The sequence below is a fragment of the Staurois parvus genome, unplaced genomic scaffold, assembly GCF_062004578.1.
Source record: "Staurois parvus isolate SC_StPar_1 unplaced genomic scaffold, SC_StPar_1.0 ptg000960l, whole genome shotgun sequence".
NCBI lineage: Eukaryota > Metazoa > Chordata > Amphibia > Anura > Ranidae > Staurois > Staurois parvus.
In genome coordinates, this window is record NW_028318756.1 from 644,309 (window position 1) to 667,898 (window position 23,590).

The following is a 23,590-nucleotide window of genomic DNA, read 5'->3' on the forward strand; positions in this document are numbered from 1 at the left end:
AAGGAGCCTAGAGTGAGATCACCAAGCAACCTTGATTGGTGTCACCAAGAAAACGTGATTGATGTCACCAAGGAACCTTGATTGGTGTTACCAAGAAAATTTGATTGATTGATGTCACCAAGGAACTTTGATTAAGGTCAGCAAGAAATCTTAATTGACGCCACCAAGAAACCTTGATTGATTGATGTCACCAAGACACCTTGATTGATGTCACCAAGGAACCTTGATTGATGTCACCAAGGAACCTTGATTGAGGTCATCATAGAACCTTGATTGCTGTCATCAATAAAACTTGATTGATTGAGGTCACCAAGGAACCTTGATTGATGTCACCAAAGAATCTTGATTGATTGATGGCACCAAGGATCCTTGATTGGTTGAAGTCACCAAGGAACCTTGAGTGACTGATGTCACCAAGGAACCTTGATTGATGTAACCAAGAAACCTTGATTGATTGTCACCAAGGAAACTTGATTGAGGTCACCAAGGAACCTTGATTGATGTCACCAAGAAACCTTGATTGATGTCACCAAGGAACTTTGGTTGGTGTTGTCAGGAATGGACTTGCCAATAATGGTGGGACTCACCTGCCTTGTGGGCTGCAGTACCAGGGCTGGCCAGTGGGTGCTCTCAGCAATCAGAGACTCACCCCTGCAGTCAGCCAAAACACCTGAAGCTGATTGTAGGGGTTGTATTTAAGGAATGGCCAGACTCACAGTCAGGGCCTTGGTGTGTGTTTTCCATGGGCCCCTGTATCTTATTGTCAGGAATGGACTTGCCAGTAATGGTGAGACTCACCTGCCTTGTGGGCTGCAGTACCAGGGCTGGCCAGCGGGTGCTCTCAACAACCAGAGGTTTACTTCGGCAATTATCCATCACCTGGGGCTGATTGCAGGTGTATTTAAGGGATGGCCAGACCTGAAGTCTGTGCCTTGGTGTGTGTTTTTCCATGGGCCCCTGTATCTTGTAACCTATGTTCCTGTTTCTGCCTCTGCCTCTGCCTGACTTGTTGCCGACCCTGCCTGATCCTGACCTCTGCTGACTTCTCCTGTTCTGATCCCTGGCTTGTGACCCTGACCATTCTCTCCGCCTGCTCCTCCTGTACCTATCTGCCCGATAGTTATTGACTCGGCCTGCCTGATTACGTTGTGCTCTATATGTGTATGTACCTGTGTATCTGTATCAGTTTAGGTTTGGGTTTGTTTCACCTTGTTGTATGTATTTGTGTTAGCTTGGGGTTTGGTGCACTGCGTTTATGTTTGTATTGTTAGTCTTTAATAAATTGTCTTATTTATACCATATCTGAAGCCTGCGTTTCCCTGTGTCAGTCCACACACTTCTGGTCACACCCGCATCCCTGACACTTATATCCTGTATTCCTGTTCCTGTCTGACTTGTTGCCAACCCTGCCTGATCCTGACCTCTGCTGACTTCTCCTGTTTGATCCCTGGCTTGTGACCCTGACCATTCTCTGCCTGACCCTCTGCACCGCGCTGCCCATGAGTTACTGAACCCAGCTTGTGACCCCGACCACTCTCCCGCCTGTTCCTGGTACTCCGTTTGCACGTTTACTACTGACCCGGCCTGCCTGACGACTCTTGCATTGTATGTATTGTTATCTGTGGGTGGTTTGGTTTGTTTGCACTGTGTTATGTTTAGTTTTGCACTGCGTTTTGTATTGTTAGTCTTAATAAATTATATTGTTTATACCATATCTGAAGCCTGCGTTTCCCTGTGTCAGTCCACACACCTCTGGTCATACCTGGAGCCCTGACAGGTGTCACCAAGAAAACTTGATTGATTGATGTCACCAAGGAACCTTGATTGAGCTCACTAAGGAACCTCGATTGCTGTCACCAAGAAAGAAAACTCCATTAGTGTAGCATCACTGATGTAACCAAGAAAAAAATTACACAGTTAGAAAGCTAGCAAAAAAAATAAGTAGACTTTTTTCTTCAGAGCTGAAGCATCCAACCACTTAAGATAATAGCAAATAACTGAAGCTTGCTGGGAGCAGAAGGGGTTACACAGTGACTGGCTTATAGGTTTTCTGTTTGCTCGTGTCCAATACTATTGTAACTCAGTTCCTGGGCATTTTGGTGCAAGCCCTGCAGCCCATTGAAGACACTGGGACTTTTGGAGACATCAAGCCATGAACAACATCATGGACTCTTGCCTCATAGAGGTATGCCTGGGCAGCCACACTACTATAGTTATAGCTAGGGGAAAGATGTTGTTCATATTGAACTGTACACTGCAACCCATTCAGTGAAGGATCCTGGTCTGAAGGTATTCAAAGGGGTGAATAGTGTTGGTTCTGGTGCATCTAAAGAACACGGGTGTGTATTGCACTGTGGGTTATAAAGTGACATTGTTATAAAAGGGTTAACTCAGCAAGACCAGGAGAAGAGTGTAGTTGCTATGGGTAACCAAGTGAAGGAACAAGCTACAAGCAGCCAATTGTTAGGTGTGCTACCTGGTGAGGTGACAAGTCCTCTTAACCACTTGCCGACCGCACATAGCCGAAAGACGGCTTCACCGCGGCCGGCCAGTTCTGAGTGGACGTCATATGACGTCCTCCCAGAACGCGCTCTCCTGCGCGCCCCAGGGGGCGCGCACCCGGCGATCTCCGTGATCGCTGTGTCCTACGGACACAGCTGATCACGAGATGTGGTGAAAGGCCGATCCCACCGGCCTTTTACCACGTGATCAGCGGTGTCCAATGACACGCTGATCACAGGAAAATGCAAGTGCCGGTTCTCGGCTGCACTTTCCTCACGCTGTCAGATCGTGAGGAAAATACTGCCGAGAACCGGCAGTTGTCAGAGCGGGGATCGGCACCGATCATCAGGGCACTGATGATCAGTGCCCTGATGATCGGTGCCCAGCAGTGACCCCCGCAAGTTCCGATCAGCGGTGCGCCCACTAGCCCCGCCCACCCATTCCCAGCAGTGCCCCCACCTGTGCCCAGCAGTGCCCCCACCTGTGCCACTCTGCAGTGCCACCTACCTGTGCCCAGCAGTGCCACCTACATGTGCCCAGCAGTGCCACCCACCTGTGCCCACCCACCTGTGCCCACCAGCGCCACCCACCTGTGCCCACCAGTGCCACCCACCTGTGCCCACCCACCAGTGCTGTCCACCAGTGCCACCCACCAGTGCCACCCACCAGTGCTGCCAGTCAGTGCCACCAGTCAGTGCCCAGGGGTTGTGCCAGTCAGTGCCGCCAGTCAGTGCCCAGAAGTGATGCCAGTCAGTGCCGTCTATCAGTACCCATCATCAGTGTCACCTATCAGTGCCGCCTATCAGTGCTGCATATCAGTGCCGCCTATCCGTGACCCCTAATTAGTGCTGTCTATCAGTGCCGCCTATCCGTGCCACCTCATTAGTACTGCCTATCAGTGCCCTTTAGTGCTGCCTATCAGTGCCCATCAGTGCCGCCTATCAGTGCCCATCAGTGCCGCCTCATCAACGCAAATCAGTGAAGGAGAAAAAATACCTGTTTGAAAAATTTTATAAAAGAAACAAATAAACTTTTTTTTTTTTCAAATTTTTTGCACTTTTTTTAATTTATAGCGCAAAAAGTAAAGCGCCCAGTGGCGATTAAATACCACCAAAAGAAAGCTCTATTTGTGAGAAAAAAATGATCAAAATTTCATATGGGTACAATGTTGCATGACCGCGCAATTGTCAATCAAAGTGCGGCAGCGCTGAAAGCTGAAAATTGGCCTGGTAAGGAAGGGGGTATAAGTGCCTGGTAGGCAAGTGGTTAAGCGAGGGGGTCATTGTCTGGCTCCCTCTCTAGCGGTCGGCATCCAACTAAAACAAGATCCAAACTCCCCATTACAGAAATCTATGTCCTGGTCATGAGGTACGGGAAGGAAGGAGCATGCATGAGGTCCATGCTAGGTGCATGGTGGGACTCCATTCTGTTACTGGGAGTGAGGTAACAGAGGTACACTGGGCTGGTGGAGTGGGCACAGGCTCAGCACGTCCCTCCTAACGCAACATCCAAGATACAGCATGTAGTGTCATGAGACAAGTCGCTTTTCAGAGGAACTCTGTGCTTTAATTACCGCACTCAGTGAAGGTTCATCTCCAAGTCGGGGAACTGCCTTAGTGTTTGACTTTTCACATGACTGCGATCTCCACCTGGTCTCCGGACATCGATGAGCATGCTCCACCCGAAAGCGAGCAGGGCAAAGATGACCCTGCCCATAGGTGGCAGTATAACCTGCCTCCTGTGTCCAACAATGGACAAGAAAGGAAAATACCTTAGTAGCTTAGAAGAAAGCTAGAGCCCCTGTCAGATATTAATCCCTGTTTGCTCCTTCTTGTAGGGTTCCCCTGACTTCCTGATTGGTAAATTGCTGTCAGGAGGACAGGAGGTGTAGGGAAATCTCTCAAAGGAGTCCCAGATAGTAAAAACCTGACAGGAGTTCTAATCCTTCACCACTCCATCCAAAATTTATGTTTTGGGCTCAACTTGTAATTTAAATCTGCTTGGTCCAGCCTACCTCTATGGTTATACCCTGAGTAGTAACCTGGCCACATCCCTGGACACCCCACCCCACCCCTCACACACACACACCCATTCACCAGGATACAAATCATTGTCATGTATTGTGTGTTAGAAGGAACAGACACCTTGGACTGTGGATGGAGGTCTGATCTGACCCCATTTAATAAACACAACACAACTGACTCCATGTAACTCATCTGTTCAGTCAATATCATCGATATATCTTGTCTTATGTAATAAAGATTGTTTATTTGTGCCTGTGACTTTGTGCTGGGATAGCCTTGGTACTGTTGAAAAGCTAAGTGGTTTTATAATGGGGATAGCTGGATTTGTGAGGTGCATTCATAGGCTTGCTGAGCAGATGTTTATACAAGATGGCTTCCGGGCCCCTCATCCAGGAAGATGTCCCTGTGGTGGGTAAATATTTTCTAATCTTCCAGGATTGTCCTCAGACACTCACTCATTACTCTTCTTGCCCCAGATAATATTAACAACAGAAAAATGACCCAAAATTCACCATACAGAGCTTTCACCTTTCTTATTGTACAAAAAAAATCAACAGGGTGAGTAGTTTGAGTCCCCCTAGAAGTCCACTTCCGCCTCGTACAGGAAGATGCCGCTGAACACTATCAGGAGCTCATCAGAATGGGACAACTTTCCGGTCACCAGGTCAAAGCAGACGGTGTCACCTGCACTCAGCTGTAGAAAAATATTGAAGACCCCAAGTGAGCTGGTGGTGTTCTTGTTTTCTATGAGGGGCTCCTCCTCCAGGCCTTCTGGTTGGTAGGCCTCAGAGTCCACCCTGGCAATGCCCAAGTTGGATTTGGAGAGCACAGCTTCAATCTTTTTATCTTTGTAGCCAGTTAAGATGGCACTAAAGAATTACCTGCCTTCTATTGGGGCAGTGAAGATACCTGGGAAGAAAACGAACATGGCTAGTTTGAGATGGGAGACCTAAGACCTAAAACGTTTGTTAGAGACAGGAGACCTGAGACCTAAAACCTTTGTGAGAGACAGGAAACCTAAGACCTATAACCTGTGTTAGAGACAGGAGATCTAAGACCTAAAACCTTTGTGAGAGACAGGAGACCTAAGACCTATAACCTTTGTTAGATACAGGAGACCTAAGACCTATAACCTTTGTTAGATACAGGAGACCTAAGACCTAAAACCTTTGTTAGAGACAGGAGACCTAAGACCTAAAACCTTTGTTAGAGACAGGAGACCTGAGACCTAAAACCTTTGTTAGAGACAGGAGACCTGAGACCTAAAACCTTTGTTAGAGATGGGAGACCTAAGACCTAAAACCTTTGTTAGAGATGGGAAACCTAAGACCTAAAACCTTTGTTAGAGACAGGAGACCTGAGACCTAAAACTTTTGTTAGACAGGAGACCTGAGCACCTGCATTTAGCCCCTATGCTTTCCTCCCCCTTCTCCCCCAGCAAGTGCAGTGTCAGTAGGTCACTATCACTTGATACATTTCACACAAAACCGCAGTGTTGGCAGAATCAGGCCTGATCTCTGTTAGCACTTGCTGGTAAATTTTGATGACTCTCATATGCAGCAGAGTGCCAGTACTAGTGCCACGCTACCTTTTGGTGAACTGGCGAGCACTAGTGGCCTAGTACATCCTGGTATTTCACCTACCTCTTAGATTGTAAGCTCCCAGGATCAGGGCCCTCCTAACCCTGTATTGAACTGTATTGTTGCTGTATTGTCTCCCGTTATATTGTAAATCTCTGAGCAAACTGTCGGAGCTATATAAATCCTGTATAATAATAATAATAATACCAGCACTGCAGTATCACTTGGTGACGTGGTGAGTCCCATAAGTGTAGTGCAAGCTTGTGCGGTGGCGCGCACAAGTATTGTCCCGCAGCCACCAAGAATTCGCACACAGGCCTGTAGAGCCCCTAGTATCCTTCCGGATGTGCTTGCAAATCCTGATTGGCAGCCCACAAATTCTGCAGCACCTGTACTTCCCCCATTCACTCCCCAACCCGGAATTCAGGTGGACACAGCAAATTTAACTACTCCCCTTGATTTTTGGAGCTGTTTTTCATAGAATATCTGTATGCGTTGATTGTGGATCAAAGCAATTTATATGCACAACAATTTATTGCCACCAACCCAAATTCAAACCTTGCCAGACCAGTCGCATGGAAACCCATTACGGTTTCCAAATTTACATTTTTTTGGGGCCTAACCCTCAACATGGGCATTACTAAAAGAAATGATTTGTGGTTGTATTGGTCCACAGACCCGATTCATCATATGCCGTGTTCTCTGCTGCCATGGCCAGGCATAGATATGAGAGTATAATGTGTTTTATGCATTTCAATGACAATACACTCTGTCATCCTCGGGGTGACCCTGAATTTGACCGGCTCCACAAAATTCAGCCCCTCGAAAATTACCTTAACCAAAAATTTGCAGATGTCTATACTCCCCAGCAAAACATCTGCGTTGATGAGTCCCTGATTCATTTTTCTGGGCGCCTTGCATTCAAACTATTCTCCCCAGCAAGCGTGCCAGATATGGGGTCAAGATGTAGAAGACCTGTGAGAGGGCAACAGGCTATACTTATAAGTTTCAGATTTATGAGGGAAAAGATAGTCACGTGGAGCCCCCCGGATGCCCAGACTACATGGGGAGCAGTGGCAAGATAGTTTGGGACTTGGTGTCATCCTTTCTCCATATGCTGTACCACTTATACGTGGACAATTTTTATTCAAGCGTGCCACTATTTAGACATTTGTACAATCTTGGAAATGGCGCATGTGGCACTGTGTGACCTAATGTGTGCCCACCATTAGAAGTGGGTGGATGCAGGGTGGTATATTATAATGGTGGGCATACCACACACTTTTTCTAGCAGAGATTTCTTCCCTTTTTTTCTTTCAGTCCACAGGCTGCATACAAAAAAAAGAATATACTATATATACCCAACAAGGACCAGCGATGTACTGGTACATCCCTGGACTCTGAATGATTATACCAGGATAATGCCTACAGCTGCAGACATCATCCTGGTGTTGTTTTTTTTCAGCCGGCGATCAACTTTCATGTAAAAGCAATCCTAGTGGCTAATTAGCTGCAAGATTGCTTTTACAAGCAGCAGGATATGATGCCCCCCCTCCCCCGCTGCCTTCCATGGCTTTCTCGGGCAGTCCCGTGCCATCAGGGCAACCTGAGAATGCAGCCGGTGTTTCTGCCAGCTGACCATAGAGCTGATTGGAGACCAGAGTGGTGCCAATCATCTCTATAGTCTAAGAATTCGGAAGCTACAAGCATTTCATCACTTCAGTTTTGCAGGATATAAACAGCGCCATTTGTAAATTGGGAAAGCATCTGATCACACTGATCTTGGTGAGATGAGATAATGTAAGGGCAGAGGAGATATCCAGAGTCTGATAGACCCCAGATTTCTCCCCATTGAGGTTATAGGGGATATTTGCATTCCCTGTGATAGCATTAAAAGTGATAAAAAAATTAAAGGGACAGTGTAAAAATAATTGAAAAAATCAAAATAACAAAATAATGAAAAAAAACATTGCCCCCCCCCCCCCCCCCCCCATGCACGTGCACACCTGTGTGCAGGAGTGTTGACCCTGTGCCGGTATGTAAACAGCGGTTGCACCACGCATGTCAGGTATCACCACGAACGTCAGATGAAGGGCAGTAATTCTAACACTAGACCTCTTCTGTAAATCTAAAATGGTAGCTTGTAAAAGCTTTTAAAATGTTGCCTATGGATGTTAAAAATGTTTGCAGTTTGTCGCCATTGCACGGGGCATGCGCAGTTTTAAATCATGTCATGTTTGGTATCTATTTACTCGGCATACCATCATCTTTTATATTATACCAAATAATTGACCAACATATTGTGTTTTTGTGCATTAAAAGTAAAAAAAGTGTATTTTTTTAAATTTGCATTTGAAAAATCATTGTGCGAATATTATGTGACATTGTAGCACCCACCATTTTATTCACTAGGGTGTCTATTTTAAACAAATACATAATGTTTGGGGGTTTAAATTAATTTCCTAGCAAAAAATATTTATTTTTTTTCATGTGACCAAAAAGTGTCAGAAACGGCTTGATCTTCAGGTGGTTAGAAGAGTGAATGATGTGCGGCATAAACTTCTAATGCTGGGCATAGAATGCCCCCACCCCCCAAAACAACCTCTTTTTGGAAAGTAGACACCCCAAACTATTTTCTGAGTGGCATGTTGAATCAATAGAAGAAATTTTTTTTACACAAAATTGTCGCTTAAATGATTTATTGCTCACACATGCCGTGGGTATATGTGGAATTACTCCCCAAAATACATTCTGCTACTTCTCCCGACTTTTGGGGTACCACATGTGAGAGACCTTTTGGCAGTCTAGCCAAGTACAGGACCCAATAAGCACCTTCAGGCTTTTAAGGGGCTTTATTTCCTCATTACACTTCCTGACTACCTATCACAGTTTCAGAGGCCCTGAAATGCCAGGAAAGAACCTAACCCCCCAAATGACCCCTTTTTGGAAAGTGGACACCCCAAGGAATTTGATAAGAAGCATGGTGAGTATTTTGCAGATCTCGTTTGTTGCCACAAGTTTTTAAAAAATGAATAAAAAAACATTTTTTTTCTTTTTTTATATTTAAAAACCTTGTAGGAAAAAATTAGATCTGCAAAATACTCACCATGTCTCTTTTTAAATTCTTTGGGGTGTCTACTTTCTAAAAAGGGGTCATTTGGGGGGGGGGGGTGCTATCCTGACATTTCAGGGCCTTTGAAACTGTGATAGGTAGTGAGGAAGTGAAATGAGGAAGTTCCACACCTTCGGGATTTCAAAGCAGTCATTGGGTTTCAGGCTACTGTATGTGGCTAGGCTCCCAAAAAGTCTCACACATCTGGTATCCTTATGCTAGGTAGAAGTAGCAGAATGTATTTTGGGGTGTAATTCCACATATACCCATGGTTTGTGTGACAAATATATAATTTAGGTTACAACTTTGTGTAAAAAAAAAAAATGTAAATTTCCAAAAACTTGTGGAAAAAAATAAATCTTCCATGTACTCACTATGCCTCTCAGCAGATAGCTTAGGGTGTCTACTTTCCGAAAAGGGGTCATTTGAGGGTGTTTGTACTATTCTGGTATTTTAGCACCTCAGGAAATGTGATGGGCAGTCAGAAAGTAAAAGCTGTGTAAATTCCATTATCTCTCCCATAGTTTGTAGATGATATAACTTTCACACAAAGCAATCAATATACACTTATTGGGATTTTTTAACAAAAACATGGAGCAGAATAAATTTTGGCCTAAATTTATGATAACATTTGAGTTTTTTTTATATTTTTTATGACATAAATGAGAAAATACTGTTTTTATTAAACATTTTCAGTCTTTTTTTGTTTATAGCGCAAAAAATAAGTGCACAGGTGATCAAATACCACTAAAGGAAAACTATCTGTGTGAAAAAAAGGATGCAAATTTAATTTATGTACACAATAATCAATAAACAGAATTCCACACCCTATCACCTACAAAAATATCTACTATACCCAAAAGAAAAGTAAACTTTCACCCTTGAAAGTATGTGTACATGTAACTAACCTCTTCTTTAACCACCTCCCGCCCGCCATATAGTACAATGACAGGCGCAAGGTGGTTCTCTCATTCTGGGAGGACGTCATATGACATCCTCCCATTCTTACTGCGCATGCGCGGCTCAGGGAGCGTGCAGCGCGGTGATCGGTGGTGCGCTGTTCCTCAGACACAGCGGATCACCGATCACGGAAAGAGCCGAAGATGTCGGCTCGGTCATGTGATCAGCTTTGTCCAATCACAGCTGATCACATGTAAACAGTGAAGTGCCGGTTATCAGCATTTCTCTCCTCTCAATCTGTCACGCTGACAGAGGAGAGGAGAGCCGGTAATCGGCATTCTGCGGAGGGGACATGTACACTGATCATCAGGGCACTGATGACCAGTGTGCCCTGGTGATCAGTGTAGCCCCAGCAGTGCCACCTGTCAGTGTCCATCAGTGTCAGCTCTCAGGGCTCATCAGTGCCTCATGCCAGTGCTCATCAGTGCCACATACACATATCAGTGCCTACCAGTGCACATCAATGCCACATATCAGTGCCCATCTGAGCTGCCTTTCAGTGTCACCCATCAGTGCCAGTCAGTGCCACCTATCAATGCCAATCAGTGCCGCCTATCAGTGCTGCCAATCAGTGCCAGTCAGTGCCACCTATCAGTGCCAGTCAGTGCCGCATATCTGTGCCAGTCAGTGCCGCCTATCAGTGCTGCCTATCAGTGCCCATCAGTGATGCCTGTCAGTGTCCATCAGTGCGGCCTATCAGTGCCACCACTGCAGCCTCATTAGTGCATATCAGTGAAGGAGAATAATCACTTATTTACAAAATTGTTAAACAAAAACTAAGAAAAAACATTTTTTTTTTCAAAATTTTCAGTGGTTTTTGGTTTGTTTAAGAAAAAATAAAAAACCCTGAGGTGATTAAATACCACCAAATTAAATCTCAATCTGTCACAAAAAACTATAAAAATCTCATATGGGTACAATGTTGTATGACCGCACAATTCAAAGTGTGAGAGCGCTGAATGCTGGAAATTGGTCTGGGCAGGAAGGGGGTATAAGTGCCCGGTAGGGAAGTGGTTAAACATAGATGAATCTATCCCAATATACAATAAAATAATACATAAACAAAATTTACAATAAAATAAATTGTAAAATAAAATAAAAATCCCAAAAAATTATATATCAAACTAAATGTCCCAAAAAATAAATGTCTAAAATGTCTCTGTAAAGATGTCTTTCCAAATTGCAAAGCAAACTCGTATCATCTTTAATCATCCAGTATGGAAATTCCAAAATTCTTTGTGAACCTCAAAAAAATAAACTTCTGATACCTTTAAACTGAACATACATGTAAAATAGTGAAAACGTTTGTGTATTTGGTAGATTTTATAATAACTTTTAGTATTTTTTAGGGGTTGATTTTATTTATTTTATTTATATATTTTATTATATATCATATTTATCCTCATTTTTATGAGATAGTTTGGGGGATATGGATCAGGTTTAGTTTGTGTGTGAGTAGATGTAGAATGTATTGATCTGGGAATGCATAGATTGACCAGTAGAGGGAGTCATTACCATAGGGGGTATAAGATTGTCATTGTATTGAATATCGGTCTGTTATATATTTATATATTATATAAGAAGGGTGTATATACATTGCTGCTATTTAGTTGGATTCACAGTATATGTTGATCCTTTTTAGCATTTTAATTACATGGGGATTTAGATCAGGTATGGGGGCGTGTACCTGTTAGGAGGAGTGGGGGGGTCATTAAGATGGAGTTTATCTTACAGTATAGGTACACAGTTATATGGTTCTAGTATAGATGCTGTGTGATTGCAGTGTTTGTATAGGGATTGCAGTGTTCGTATAGGGATTGCAGTGCTCGTATAGGGATTGCAGTGCTCGTATAGGGATTGCAGTGCTCGTATAGGGATTGCAGTGTTTGTATAGGGATTGCAGTGTTCGTATAGGGATCGCAGTGTTCGTACAGGGATCGCAGTGTTCGTACAGGGATCGCAGTGTTCGTATAGGGATCGCAGTGTTCGTACAGGGATCGCAGTGTTCGTACAGGGATCGCAGTGTTCGTATAGGGATCGCAGTGCTCGTATAGGGATCGCAGTGCTCGTATAGGGATCGCAGTGTTCGTATAGGGATTGCAGTGCTCGTATAGGGATTGCAGTGTTCGTATAGGGATTGCAGTGTTCGTACAGGGATCGCAGTGTTCGTACAGGGATCGCAGTGTTCGTATAGGGATCGCAGTGTTCGTATAGGGATCGCAGTGTTCGCATAGGGATCGCAGTGTTCGCATAGGGATCGCAGTGTTCGTATAGGGATCGCAGTGTTCGCATAGGGATTGCAGTGTTCGCATAGGGATTGCAGTGCTCGTATAGGGATTTCAGTGTTCGTATAGGGATCGCAGTGTTCGCATAGGGATCGCAGTGTTCGCACAGGGATTGCAGTGCTCGTATAAGGATTGCAGTGCTCGTATAGGGATTGCAGTGCTCGTATAGGGATCGCAGTGTTTGTATAGGGATCGCAGTGCTCGTATAGGGATTGCAGTGTTCGTATAGGGATTGCAGTGCTCGTATAGGGATTGCAGTGTTCATATAGGGATTGCAGTGTTTGTATAGGGTGTCAGGAATGTACTTGCCAATGGTGGTGGGACTCACCTGCCTTGTGGGCTGCAGTACCAGGGCTGGCCAGCCGGAGCTCTCAGCAACCAGAAGCTCACTCCTGCAATCAGCCATCACCTGATGGCTGATTACAGGAGGTGCATTTAAGGAATGGCCAGACCTGCAGTCAGTGCCTTGGTGTATGTTTCCCATGAGCCCCTGTACCTGCATCCTGCCTGCTTCCTGATTCTGCTTTGATCCTGACTCTGAATGAACTCCGCCTGTCCTGACCTCGGCTATTCCTGACCACTCTCCAGCCTGCTCCTTTGGTACCTTGTCTGCCTGATTATTCCTGACCCGGCCCGTCTGACTTTGCTCTGCCTACTCCTTTGTGTCTTGTCTGCCCGATGGTTCCTGACCTGGCCCGCCTGACCACTCCACCTCACCAGCCCTGACTGCTCTTGTCTGTGTACATTCCGTTATCAGTTGGAGGTTTAGTTTTGTAATATTGTGCATTTATATTTGTGTATAACCTTTAATAAATTATATTGTTACACCATACTTGAGCCTGCGTTTCCCTGTGTCAGTTAATGCATCTCTGGTCTTACCGGGAGCCCTGACATAGGGAATGGGAATAAAGATATACATGCCGCCATTTTTCCATATAGTAAGATGGCGGTTTCGATTTCCTGCCCTTGATGTATGACAGAATATAAGGAACCGCCTCTCAGACGTCTTGATCCCGTGTGAAAAAGTCCAGGAAGTGACAAAACATGTCAGGACACGTAACGTCTGAAGAACTCACGCAAAACCGGAAGTGTGGTGGTGGCCATTTTGGAAGTGGGAACATGCGGTTCTCTATACATAGGACTACACCTGAGCTGTTCTGAATGCTGGAAGCTGATATTCTTCAATTGTAATGTAAGATATTCAATAAATACTGACTTCTGTTACTATATAGCGCTGATTGTCTCCTATCTCACCTGATGAGGAATATGGAAGAGTGCCAACAGGAACATTAGGAAGCCTGGAGAGTGCGACTATCCCCTGAAAGCCTGGGATTTATTTCCAGAGGGGAATGATCCATTGTTGCACCAGTTGGAGGAGAGCACTTTATTGTTCACTATTATTGAGTTTGTAGAGCTCACTATTAGAGATTTGGGTTATTCTCCATTCTCACTATTTGGAGGTGATCACGTTTCATCGTTTGGACTTGGAATGGTCACTCTTCTGATTCTTGTCACGAGTGTATTTACATATTCAGAGATTGATATATTGGTAGAGGAATTGTTTTTCACGTGTGAGCTCACGGTATGCAGTTGGCATGATACACGGTTCTTTCACTATTTTACATGTATGTTCAGTATAAAGGTAATACACTATCAGAAGTTTATTTTTTTGAGGTTCACAAAGAATTTTGGAATTTCCATACTAGATGATTAAAGATGATACGAGTTTGATTTGGAATTTGGAAAGACATCTTTACAGAGACATTTTAGACATTTATTTTTTGGGACATTTATTTTGATATATAATTTTTTTTTATTTTTATTTTACAATTTATTTTATTGTATATTGGGATAGATTCATCTATGTTTAAAGAAGAGTTTAGTTACATGTTCATTTATGTACCGTATTGCATGACTGCGCAATTGTCAGTAACACTAGCGCAGTGCTGTATAGCAAAAAAAATGGTGTAAATTCCATTATCTCTCCCATAGTTTGTAGACGCTATAACTATCACACAAATCAATATACACTTATTGGGATTTTTTTTACCAAAAACATGGAGCAGAATACATTTTGGCCTAAATTTATAACTAACTTTGAGTTTACTGTATGTTTTTTATAGCCAAAAGTAAAAAATATTGTTTTTTTTTCAAAATTTTTGGTCTTTTTTTGTTTATAGCGCAAAAAATAAAAAGCGCACAGGTGATCAAATACCTCCAAAAGAAAGCTCTATTTGTGTGAAAAAAAGGACATAAATTTCGTTTGGGTACAACATTGCATGACCGCGCAATTATCAGTTGAACTAGTGCAGCGCCGAAAGAAAAAAGAGGCGTGGTCATTAAGGGGGGTAAATCCTCAGGAGGGGGAGGGGTTAAACTCTCCAGTATCTTCCCAACTATAGAAGTTCCACTAACAGCTCTATAATTACTTGGGAAAGATTTTGTCCCCTTTATAAATATTGGCCCCACATTGGCCTTACACCAATCCAGTGGTACTATGCCAGTCATTAAAGAGTCCCTAACAATGAGAAACAATGGCTGTGAGATGACAGAGCTGAATTCTTTAAGGCCCCGTGGGTGTCTGCCATCCGGTCCAGGGGCTTTATTCACCTTTATTCTGTACAAATATTTCTGCATCATATCAATTGTGAGCCAATGTGGATCATCTGGGGGGTGTCAGTACCACCCCCCATTATGGACAAGAGCCCCCCCATGCTCCTTTGTATACACAGAGCTGAAGAAGGGATTTCATACATTGTCCTTCTCTTTGTCCCCCCCCCCTCTAGATGGTTCTGTAAAGGGCCTACATGCTGGGACCGGACCTTTCTACTATTCATAGATTGGAGGAATGTTTTGGGGTCGTCCTGATATCTTTCTGTCTTTTGTTTTCAGTTTTTGTGCCTTTATTTCCTTTTTGCATATTCTGTTCTATTCTTTGTAATGTGTAAACGATGATCGCGTTCCTTCATTGTTATATTTAATAAAAGCTCTTTTCTTATTATCTATCGCTTTTGTAACTTTGGCCGTAAGCCACATAGGTTGGATTTGTAGCCTTTTATACTTGTTGCCCATGGGAATATATTTTGCAGTGTGGTCACATACAGTCTTTTTGAAAAACTCCCATTTCTGTGTTGTGTTCATCGATGTCAATATTCCCTCCCAGTCTAAGTCTTGGAGAGCAGCTCTCAGCATTGGAAAATTAGCTCTCTTAAAGTTGAGCATTTTTATTTTTCCCGTATGTGCTCGCTGTTTACAACTAACAATAAATGAAATCATGTTATGGTCACTGCTATCCAGATGTTCTTTTATATGGACATTTGTAATAATCTCTGCATGGTTGGAGATGACCAGGTCCAGCAGAGCATCATTCCTAATTGGGGCCTCTATGAACTGGACCATAAAATTGTCCTGTAGTAGGTTTATACATTTTTACCCTTTAACTGTTCTTGCAGTACCATTACTCCAGTCCCTTTCCGGGTAGTTACCATCCCCCATTATTATCACTGTACCAGCCCTTTCCATCTGTGGGAGGAGCTGAGTCTCCACCTCCTCATTAACACTGGGAGGCCTATAACAAACTCCAATGATGACCTTTGTAGTACCGCCCCCCATGTGCAGTTCCACCCATAATACTTCAGCCTCATCACACTCTCCATCAACTAGGTCCTCTTTCACACTCGCTCTGAGATCACTTCTCACATAGAGACAGACACCAGCACCTTTCCTATTTCCCCCGTCTCTCCGAAAGTGAACCTAGCCAGGAATATGAATGGCCCAGTCATGTGAGGAATGAAGCCAAGATTCAGCAATACCAATTCAATCCTAGTTCTCTTCATGCACCAAACCTTCCAACTCACCTATTGTGCTGGGCACACTTCTGGCATTGGGGAACAAACACTTTCATTCACTGACACCTTGTTCATTCACTGACACCTTGTCCATTCACCGACACCTTGTCCATTCACCGACACCTTGTTCATTCACCGACACCTTGTTCATTCACCGACACCTTGTTCATTCACCGACACCTTGTTCACATGGATTTTTTGTATTTTTTATTTGCATACAAATGATACCAATTCCACTGGTTGTTTGTAATATGGGAAACTTCTTATCATCTACCATAGCCTTCCCCCCATCTTTTCCCATTCCACCCACCAATAAGTACTGACCCGTCTGATCTGTCTACCCCGTTATAATACCTGATGTACAGGAAAACAGAACTTCAGTGAGCAACATTTCCCTCACTCAGGACAGGAAAGTGGATTCTCCCCCATGTGAGATCTTTGATGTATGTAAAGACTGGACTTCTGTGAAAAACATTTCCCGCAGTCAGGACAAGAATACGGCTTCTCCCCCGTGTGAGATCTCTGATGTCTGTTAAAATGGGACTTAACTGAAAAACATTTCCCACACTCAGGACAGGAATACGGCTTCTCTCCCGTGTGAGATCTCTGATGTGTGTAAAGACTGGACTTCACTGAAAAACATTTCCCACACTCAGGACAGGAATACGGCTTCTCTCCTGTGTGAGATCTTTGATGTGTGTAAAGACTGGACTTAACTGAAAAACATTTCCCACACTCAGGACAGGAATGTGGCTTCTCCCCCGTGTGAGATCTCTGATGATTATCAAGTTTGGACTTCTGTGAAAAACATTTCCCGCACTCAGGACAAGAATACGGCTTCTCCCCTGTGTGAGATCTCTGATGTCTGTTAAGATGGGACTTAACTGAAAAACATTTCCCACACTCAGGACAGGAATACGGCTTCTCTCCTATGTGAGATTTCTGATGTGTGGAAAGACTGGACTTCACTGAAAAACATTTCCCACACTCAGGACAAGAATACGGCTTCTCCCCTGTGTGAGATCTTTGATGTGTGTAAAGATGGGACTTCACTGAAAAACATTTCCCACAATCAGGACAGGAATGTGGCTTCTCCCCCGCGTGAGATCTCTGATGTGTGTAAAGACTGGACTTCACTGAAAAACATTTCCCACACTCAGGACAGGAATATGGCTTCTCCCCTGTGTGAGATCTTTGATGTGTGTAAAGATGGGACTTCACTGAAAAACATTTCCCACACTCAGGACAGGAATATGGCTTCTCCCCTGTGTGAGATCTCTGATGTTTGTAAAGATGGAACTTCGATAAAAAACATTTCCCGCACTCAGTACAAGAAAATGGCTTCTCCCCTGTGTGAGATAGCTGATGTATGTAAAAATAGGACTTCTGTGAAAAACATTTCCCGCATTCAGGACAGGAATATGGCTTCTCCCCAGTGTGAGATCTTTGATGTGTATAAAGATGGGACGTCACTGAAAAACATTTCCCACACTGAGAACAGCAATACGGCTTCTCCCCCGTATGAGATCTCTGATGTTTGTAAAGATGGGACCTCACTGAAAAACATTTCCCGCACACAGAACAGGAATGTGGCTTCTCTCCTGTGTGAAATCTTTTATGCCCATTCAGACCAGATTTAGACTGGAAACCTTTCCCGCACTCAGGACAGGAGAACCTCTTCCCTGTTGGAAGGCTGGCCCGGTCCCGCACAGTCTGAGGTTCCTCAGGATACGAGGAATCCGATGGTCCATCTACACTGGGTGGTGCCGGATGGACATTGGAGGGAGCCGGGTTTTCTCCTGGACTATACTGTGTGATGTCCTCATCTTCTACTTTCCAGTCTGGAGACAAAGTGAGACAATCCTCGGAGGTTTTCCTCATCTCCCGGCCATGGACTAAAATACAAAGACAAAGAGGATTACTAGACAGGAGCTGATTGGTTCCCCCAAACCAGGACTGGCTGAGCATCACCAGAGGTCAGAGAGTGAGGATGGGGGAGAACAACTATGTCCAGCTGGGAGGAAATGGGTGTAACAAAAGAGAATATATAGCAGTGGGGGGAGGGGGGAGAGCAGAAGACAGGAGTATGGAATGTACAACAGAGTATATAGTGCAGGGGTCAGGAGTATGTAATGTATAATATACAGTGTAAGGGTCAGGACTCATAATATTGGTATTCAGTAATCAGAGGAAGATTAAATGTTTACTGTAGACAAGTTGCAGAGATCCCACACCGCTGCCCCCCATCTCCTGAGACTGCACTCAGTGACTTGGGTCTGAGACACTACAGACATATCCCTCCACCCGGCACAGCCAGCAGATAACAGAGAAGGTCCCCTGGAGGAGTCAGGCACAAGGCAGGAGACCCCAGTCACATGTCCTGGGTGCCTACATTATGCAATGCTTATAGGAAAAATCAACATTTTGCTGCCAGCTGAACCCCAGAACCTCCATAAATCCAGTCTAGAGACATAAATTGTGTCTGCAGCACAGAGAAGGAAGATTATCCGAGAGAAATCCAGGAATACAGGACGGGGAACACAGCTCAGGAAAGTGACCAGGGGATTACAGGCTGATATCACCCAGTCCCCGCCCTACTCTGGACCAATCAGTGAGCAGTATGGGTGGAGGAATGGATTTAGTGTTCATGACCCACCTGTGCTGATCTCTGTAGGAGTGTCCTCCTCTATAAATGTCCCCGTTATTCCATCCTCCTCCATAGACTGCTGATCATCCCTCACATACGCCTCTTCTTCTTCTGCTTTCACCTCAAATTCTATATCGATTGGATCTCCACTCTAAATCAAGGAAATGAGAGAAAATATCATCTGTAAAATGTAAGATTTATGATTGTGACATCACACACAAAATCCACACATTGTCTCCCTTCACAGAAGCAGATCACATGTGATATGTGGGTACATTTCCCCTAAATACCGCATGCCATCCTGAAACTGTCCATTTCCTATCCCGTGTTGCGGTATTGACCACAAACACTGAACACGCTCAGTAAATACCGCATGAACAGGCGTTACATTCACAGAAGGAAATAAAGAATGAAATGCATGCGGTCATTAATTAGTGGTGGAGACATGCGGCATTCAGGAAATGTGTACTGCTTGGTAAAGGGTGGGCGGCCGCTGGCATCCTTGACAACCAGTAAACAACATGGTTGTTAGGGAGCGAGCGGCCGCTGCGTCCTAACCAAGCGATAAATATAAAAAAAAGAATTACCGGCAATGAAATATTAAGAAAATGGCGTGGGGTCCCCCCCTTTGGGGGGTCTAGTATGGATTTTGAGGGGGACCCCTTGCCAAAATGAAAGAAATACATACCAGACCCCTATCTGAGCATGCAGCCCAGCAGGTCAGGAATGGGGGGGACGAGCAAGCAACCCCCCATCCTGAAACATACCAGGCCACGTGCCCTTAACATGGAGTGGATGCTCTGGGGCAGGGGGGGGCTTTGCTCCCCCAGAGCACCTTGTCCATGTTGATGGAGACAAGGGATTCTTCCCCACAACCCAGGCTAGTGGCTGTGGGGGTTTGCAGGCAGAGGACTTACAAAATGTAACAAGGGGGCCCTCAGATCCCTCACCCCATGTGAATGAGTATGGGGTACATGGTACCCCTAATTATTCACCCCAAAAAAGTATTCTGTTAAATACAGCAGGCAGTTTTTGACAAGTCCTTTATTAAAAAAGCAAAACTAAAGCAAAATGTCCCCCCGGTGTAGATCCATCATCAATCACGATGCTCGCTGTCACCGCTGACTCGGAAAGAAAAGCTCCACTCCCAATGAAGACTCCCCTCTGTCTGACAGCTCTGCTGCCTCCTGCCACTAAATATACTAAGGGACGGTGTCACTCGGTGATGTCACTGACCGGGGCATGTTGTATTGGTGACATCACTGACCGGGGCATGTTGTATTGGTGATGTCACTGACCGGGGCATGTTGTATTGGTGATGTCACTGACCGGGGCATGTTGTATTGGTGATGTCACTGACCGGGGCATGTTGTATTGGTGACGTCACTGACCGGGGCATGTTGTATTGGTGACGTCACTGACCGGGGCATGTTGTATTGGTGATGTCACTGACCGGGGCATGTTGTATTGGTGACATCACTGACCGGGGCATGTTGTATTGGTGATGTCACAAGAGGGCAAGGCCATCCAGTGATGTCACAGGGTGATAGCGCTCCTTAGTTTATTTAGAAGTGGGAGGCAGCGGAGCTGTCAGATGGCAGGAGGGGAGCTTTGTTTTTTCTTCCAGTCAGCAATGACAGCGAGTATTGTGATTGGACCATCAATGGATCTGTCAGGGGGACATTTTTATTTATTTTTGTTTTGTGAAAAATTACTTCCAATGTTTTCTTAAACTACATTTTTTTTTTGCTGAATGAATAGGGGTACTATGTACTCTATACTCATTCACATTGTGGGGGGCCGGGATCTGGGGGCCTCTTTGTTAAAGGTGGCTTCTAGATTCCAATAAGCCCCCCACAACCACTGCCCAGGGTTGTGGGGAAGGAACCCTTGTCCCCATCGACATGGGGACAAGGTGCTTTTGGGAGGGCAGAGCGCCCCTGCCCTGAAGCACCCACCTGTTGAGGGTATGTGGTCTGATATGGTTCAGGAGGAAGGTGGGCACTCACTAAGGGTCTGGTATTGATTTTGGAGGGGAATCCACGCCATTATTTTTATAATTTTGGCATTGGGTTCCCCTCAAAATCCATACCAGACCTGTCACAGCCATCAGCGGAGAACTTAGAGGCCGTCCGCTCCTTGTTTACTGGTTGTTGGGGACACTGGCGGCTGCCCTCTCCTTAACAACAACCTATTTACAAGTGTTGCTATGGACACCAGTGGTAAATTACCCGCAGGCTTCACTACTAAAAAACAGAATGCAGCATCTTACTACATACTGGGATACGGGAAGATACCGCTTTGTGATTGGAGCTCATAGTCTCTACAAGTCCATGTTCTAGATTCTCCATCCACCAACCTTGTAATGGTGAGGGATGGTGTGACCTCCCTGTGTGGAATCCCGGGAATACAGAGGACGGGGACATCTCTCTGGTGGGTTCCTGTAGCTGGATGACTCCACCATGGTGTCCTGGTACAGATCTTTGTGTTCTTTTAGAAGCTCTGACTCCTCCATCCCCCCATCCTCATCCTCCTCCTCTTTTATCTCTTCTTTAACCTCAACTTTAGGATCTCTCAGGTTTCCACTCTGAATATATAATAAAAATGACATCAATGGTAACAATGCAGATAATGTACAGATCCTAATGATACTATCAGTGATTTTTCCTCATCTACCTGATGATAGTGAGGGATGGTGTGACCTTCCTGTGTGGAATCCCGGGAATACAGAGGACGGGGACATCTCTCTGGGGGGTTCCTGGTATTAGGTGGCTCCATCATATCCTTGTGTCCTTCGGAAAACTCCTCCATCACTCCATACTCCTCATCCTCCTCTTTATACTCTTCTTTAACATCAATATTATCATCCCCGAGGATTCCACTCTGAAAGATATAATAAAACATTCATTGTAACAAACATGCTGTGTATAAATCACAACTACCAATAATTGTCATCATCTACCTGATGGTGGTGAGGGATGGTGTGACCTTCCTGTGTGGAATCCCGGGAATACAGAGGACGGGGACATCTCTCTGGTGGGTTCCCATGACTGGATCCATCTGTAGGAAACACACACACTGACTGAATCCATTGTTTCTATGTGTTTATCAGATGATGGGGGATCTAGGTGGATCCTCCGTACTGCTCTCTCCTTTACAATAAAGTCTCCTCTTACCCGGTGATGTGAGGGGCGGCTGATTGTCCATCATGACGTCCTTGTAGAGATCCTTGTGTCCTTCTAAATACTCCCACTCCTCCATGGAGAAATAGACAGTGACACCCTGACACCTTATAGGAACCTGACACACACAATGATACAGTCACCATCCAGACACATCCCTTGTCTGTTACTGGAGAATGTCCCAGAATTCCCGGCACCGCTCACCTCTCCTGTCAGCAGCTCAGTGATCTCTCTGGTGACTTCTAGAATCTTCTTCTTCTTTCTCTCTTCTATCAGGGAGGGAGGTGGAGGCAATGTGATGTCATATGATCTCCAGACTTCACAGGAGGAAAACTCTACATCTGAACACAAATAGTCACATCAAATGATATTCCCAGAATCCTCCTCACCTCTCCATTCAGGTCTCCATTTTATTAAAGCCCCACTTCAGGCTGAGGTATAATTCCCCCCCACAGGACCCCCACACTACGCAGGGTATAGGCTTGTTGCAGCATTCTGATGTCATTACATACAACGCAGGACCAACAGTCCCACTTTACATGTGAGGATACCAAGGGACCCCACATCCTAAGAGAATCAGAAAAAAGCCAGATGGAGGGACATTGGGAGGAGGAGCTGTGAGGTCAGTGTGATGTCATAGGATTCTCTGACTCTGGATGGAGGGACATTGGGAGGAGGAGCTGTGAGGTCAGTGTGATGTCATAGGATTCTCTGACTCTGGATGGAGAGACATTGGGAGGAGGAGCTGTGAGGTCAGTGTGATGTCATAGGATTCTCTGACTCTGGATGGAGGGACATTGGGAGGAGGAGCTGTGAGGTCAGTGTGATGTCATAGGATTCTCTGACTCTTGATGGAGGGACATTGAGAGGAGGAGCTGTGAGGTCAGTGTGATGTCATAGGATTCTCTGACTCCGGATGGACGGACATTGGGAGAAGGAGCTGTGAGGTCAGTGTGATGTCATAGGATTCTCTGACTCCGGATGGAGGGACATTGGGAGGAGGAGCTGTGAGGTCAGTGTGATGTCATAGGATTCTCTGACTCCGGATGGAGGGACATTGGGAGGAGGAGTGGTGAGGTCAGTGTGATGTCATAGGATTCTCTGACTCTAGATGGAAGGACATTGGGAGGAGGAGCTGTGAGGTCAGTGTGATGTCATACGATTCTCTGAGTCTGGATGGAGGGACATTAGGGGAGGAGCTGAGAGGTCAGTGTGATGTCATAGGATTCTCTGACTCTGGATGGAGGTACATTGGGAGGAGGAGCTGTGAGGTCAGTGTGATGTCATAGGATTCTCTGACTCTGGATGGAGGGACATTGGGAGGAGGAGCTTTGGGGGGGGGCGCTCTGTGAGGTTTCTGTACATTGCTCTCAGGTGCACCCAATTTCTCCAAACATGAAAGATGAACTTTGTCTTTGGGCTTTGCCAGGACACATCATATTTCTCAGAT

General features: G+C 45.0%; 1 protein-coding gene across 1 annotated transcript in view; it reads right to left on the reverse strand.

Moving 5' to 3' along the window:
- Positions 1 to 22,477, reverse strand: part of LOC149441672 (uncharacterized) — a 59,886-nt gene extending 37,409 nt beyond the window's left edge. Inside the window, exons 1-6 of the mRNA XM_089657056.1 lie at positions 22,135 to 22,477; positions 21,921 to 22,018; positions 21,635 to 21,841; positions 21,333 to 21,545; positions 16,772 to 18,267; positions 13,676 to 13,681 (exon numbers count right to left, since the gene is read on the reverse strand). Of these exons, the coding sequence (XP_089513182.1) occupies positions 13,676 to 13,681; positions 16,772 to 18,267; positions 21,333 to 21,545; positions 21,635 to 21,841; positions 21,921 to 22,018; positions 22,135 to 22,219 (2,105 nt within the window). The 5' untranslated portion in view covers positions 22,220 to 22,477. The remainder of the gene's footprint in view (positions 1 to 13,675; positions 13,682 to 16,771; positions 18,268 to 21,332; positions 21,546 to 21,634; positions 21,842 to 21,920; positions 22,019 to 22,134) is intronic.
- Between the last annotated feature and the right edge of the window lie 1,113 nt (positions 22,478 to 23,590).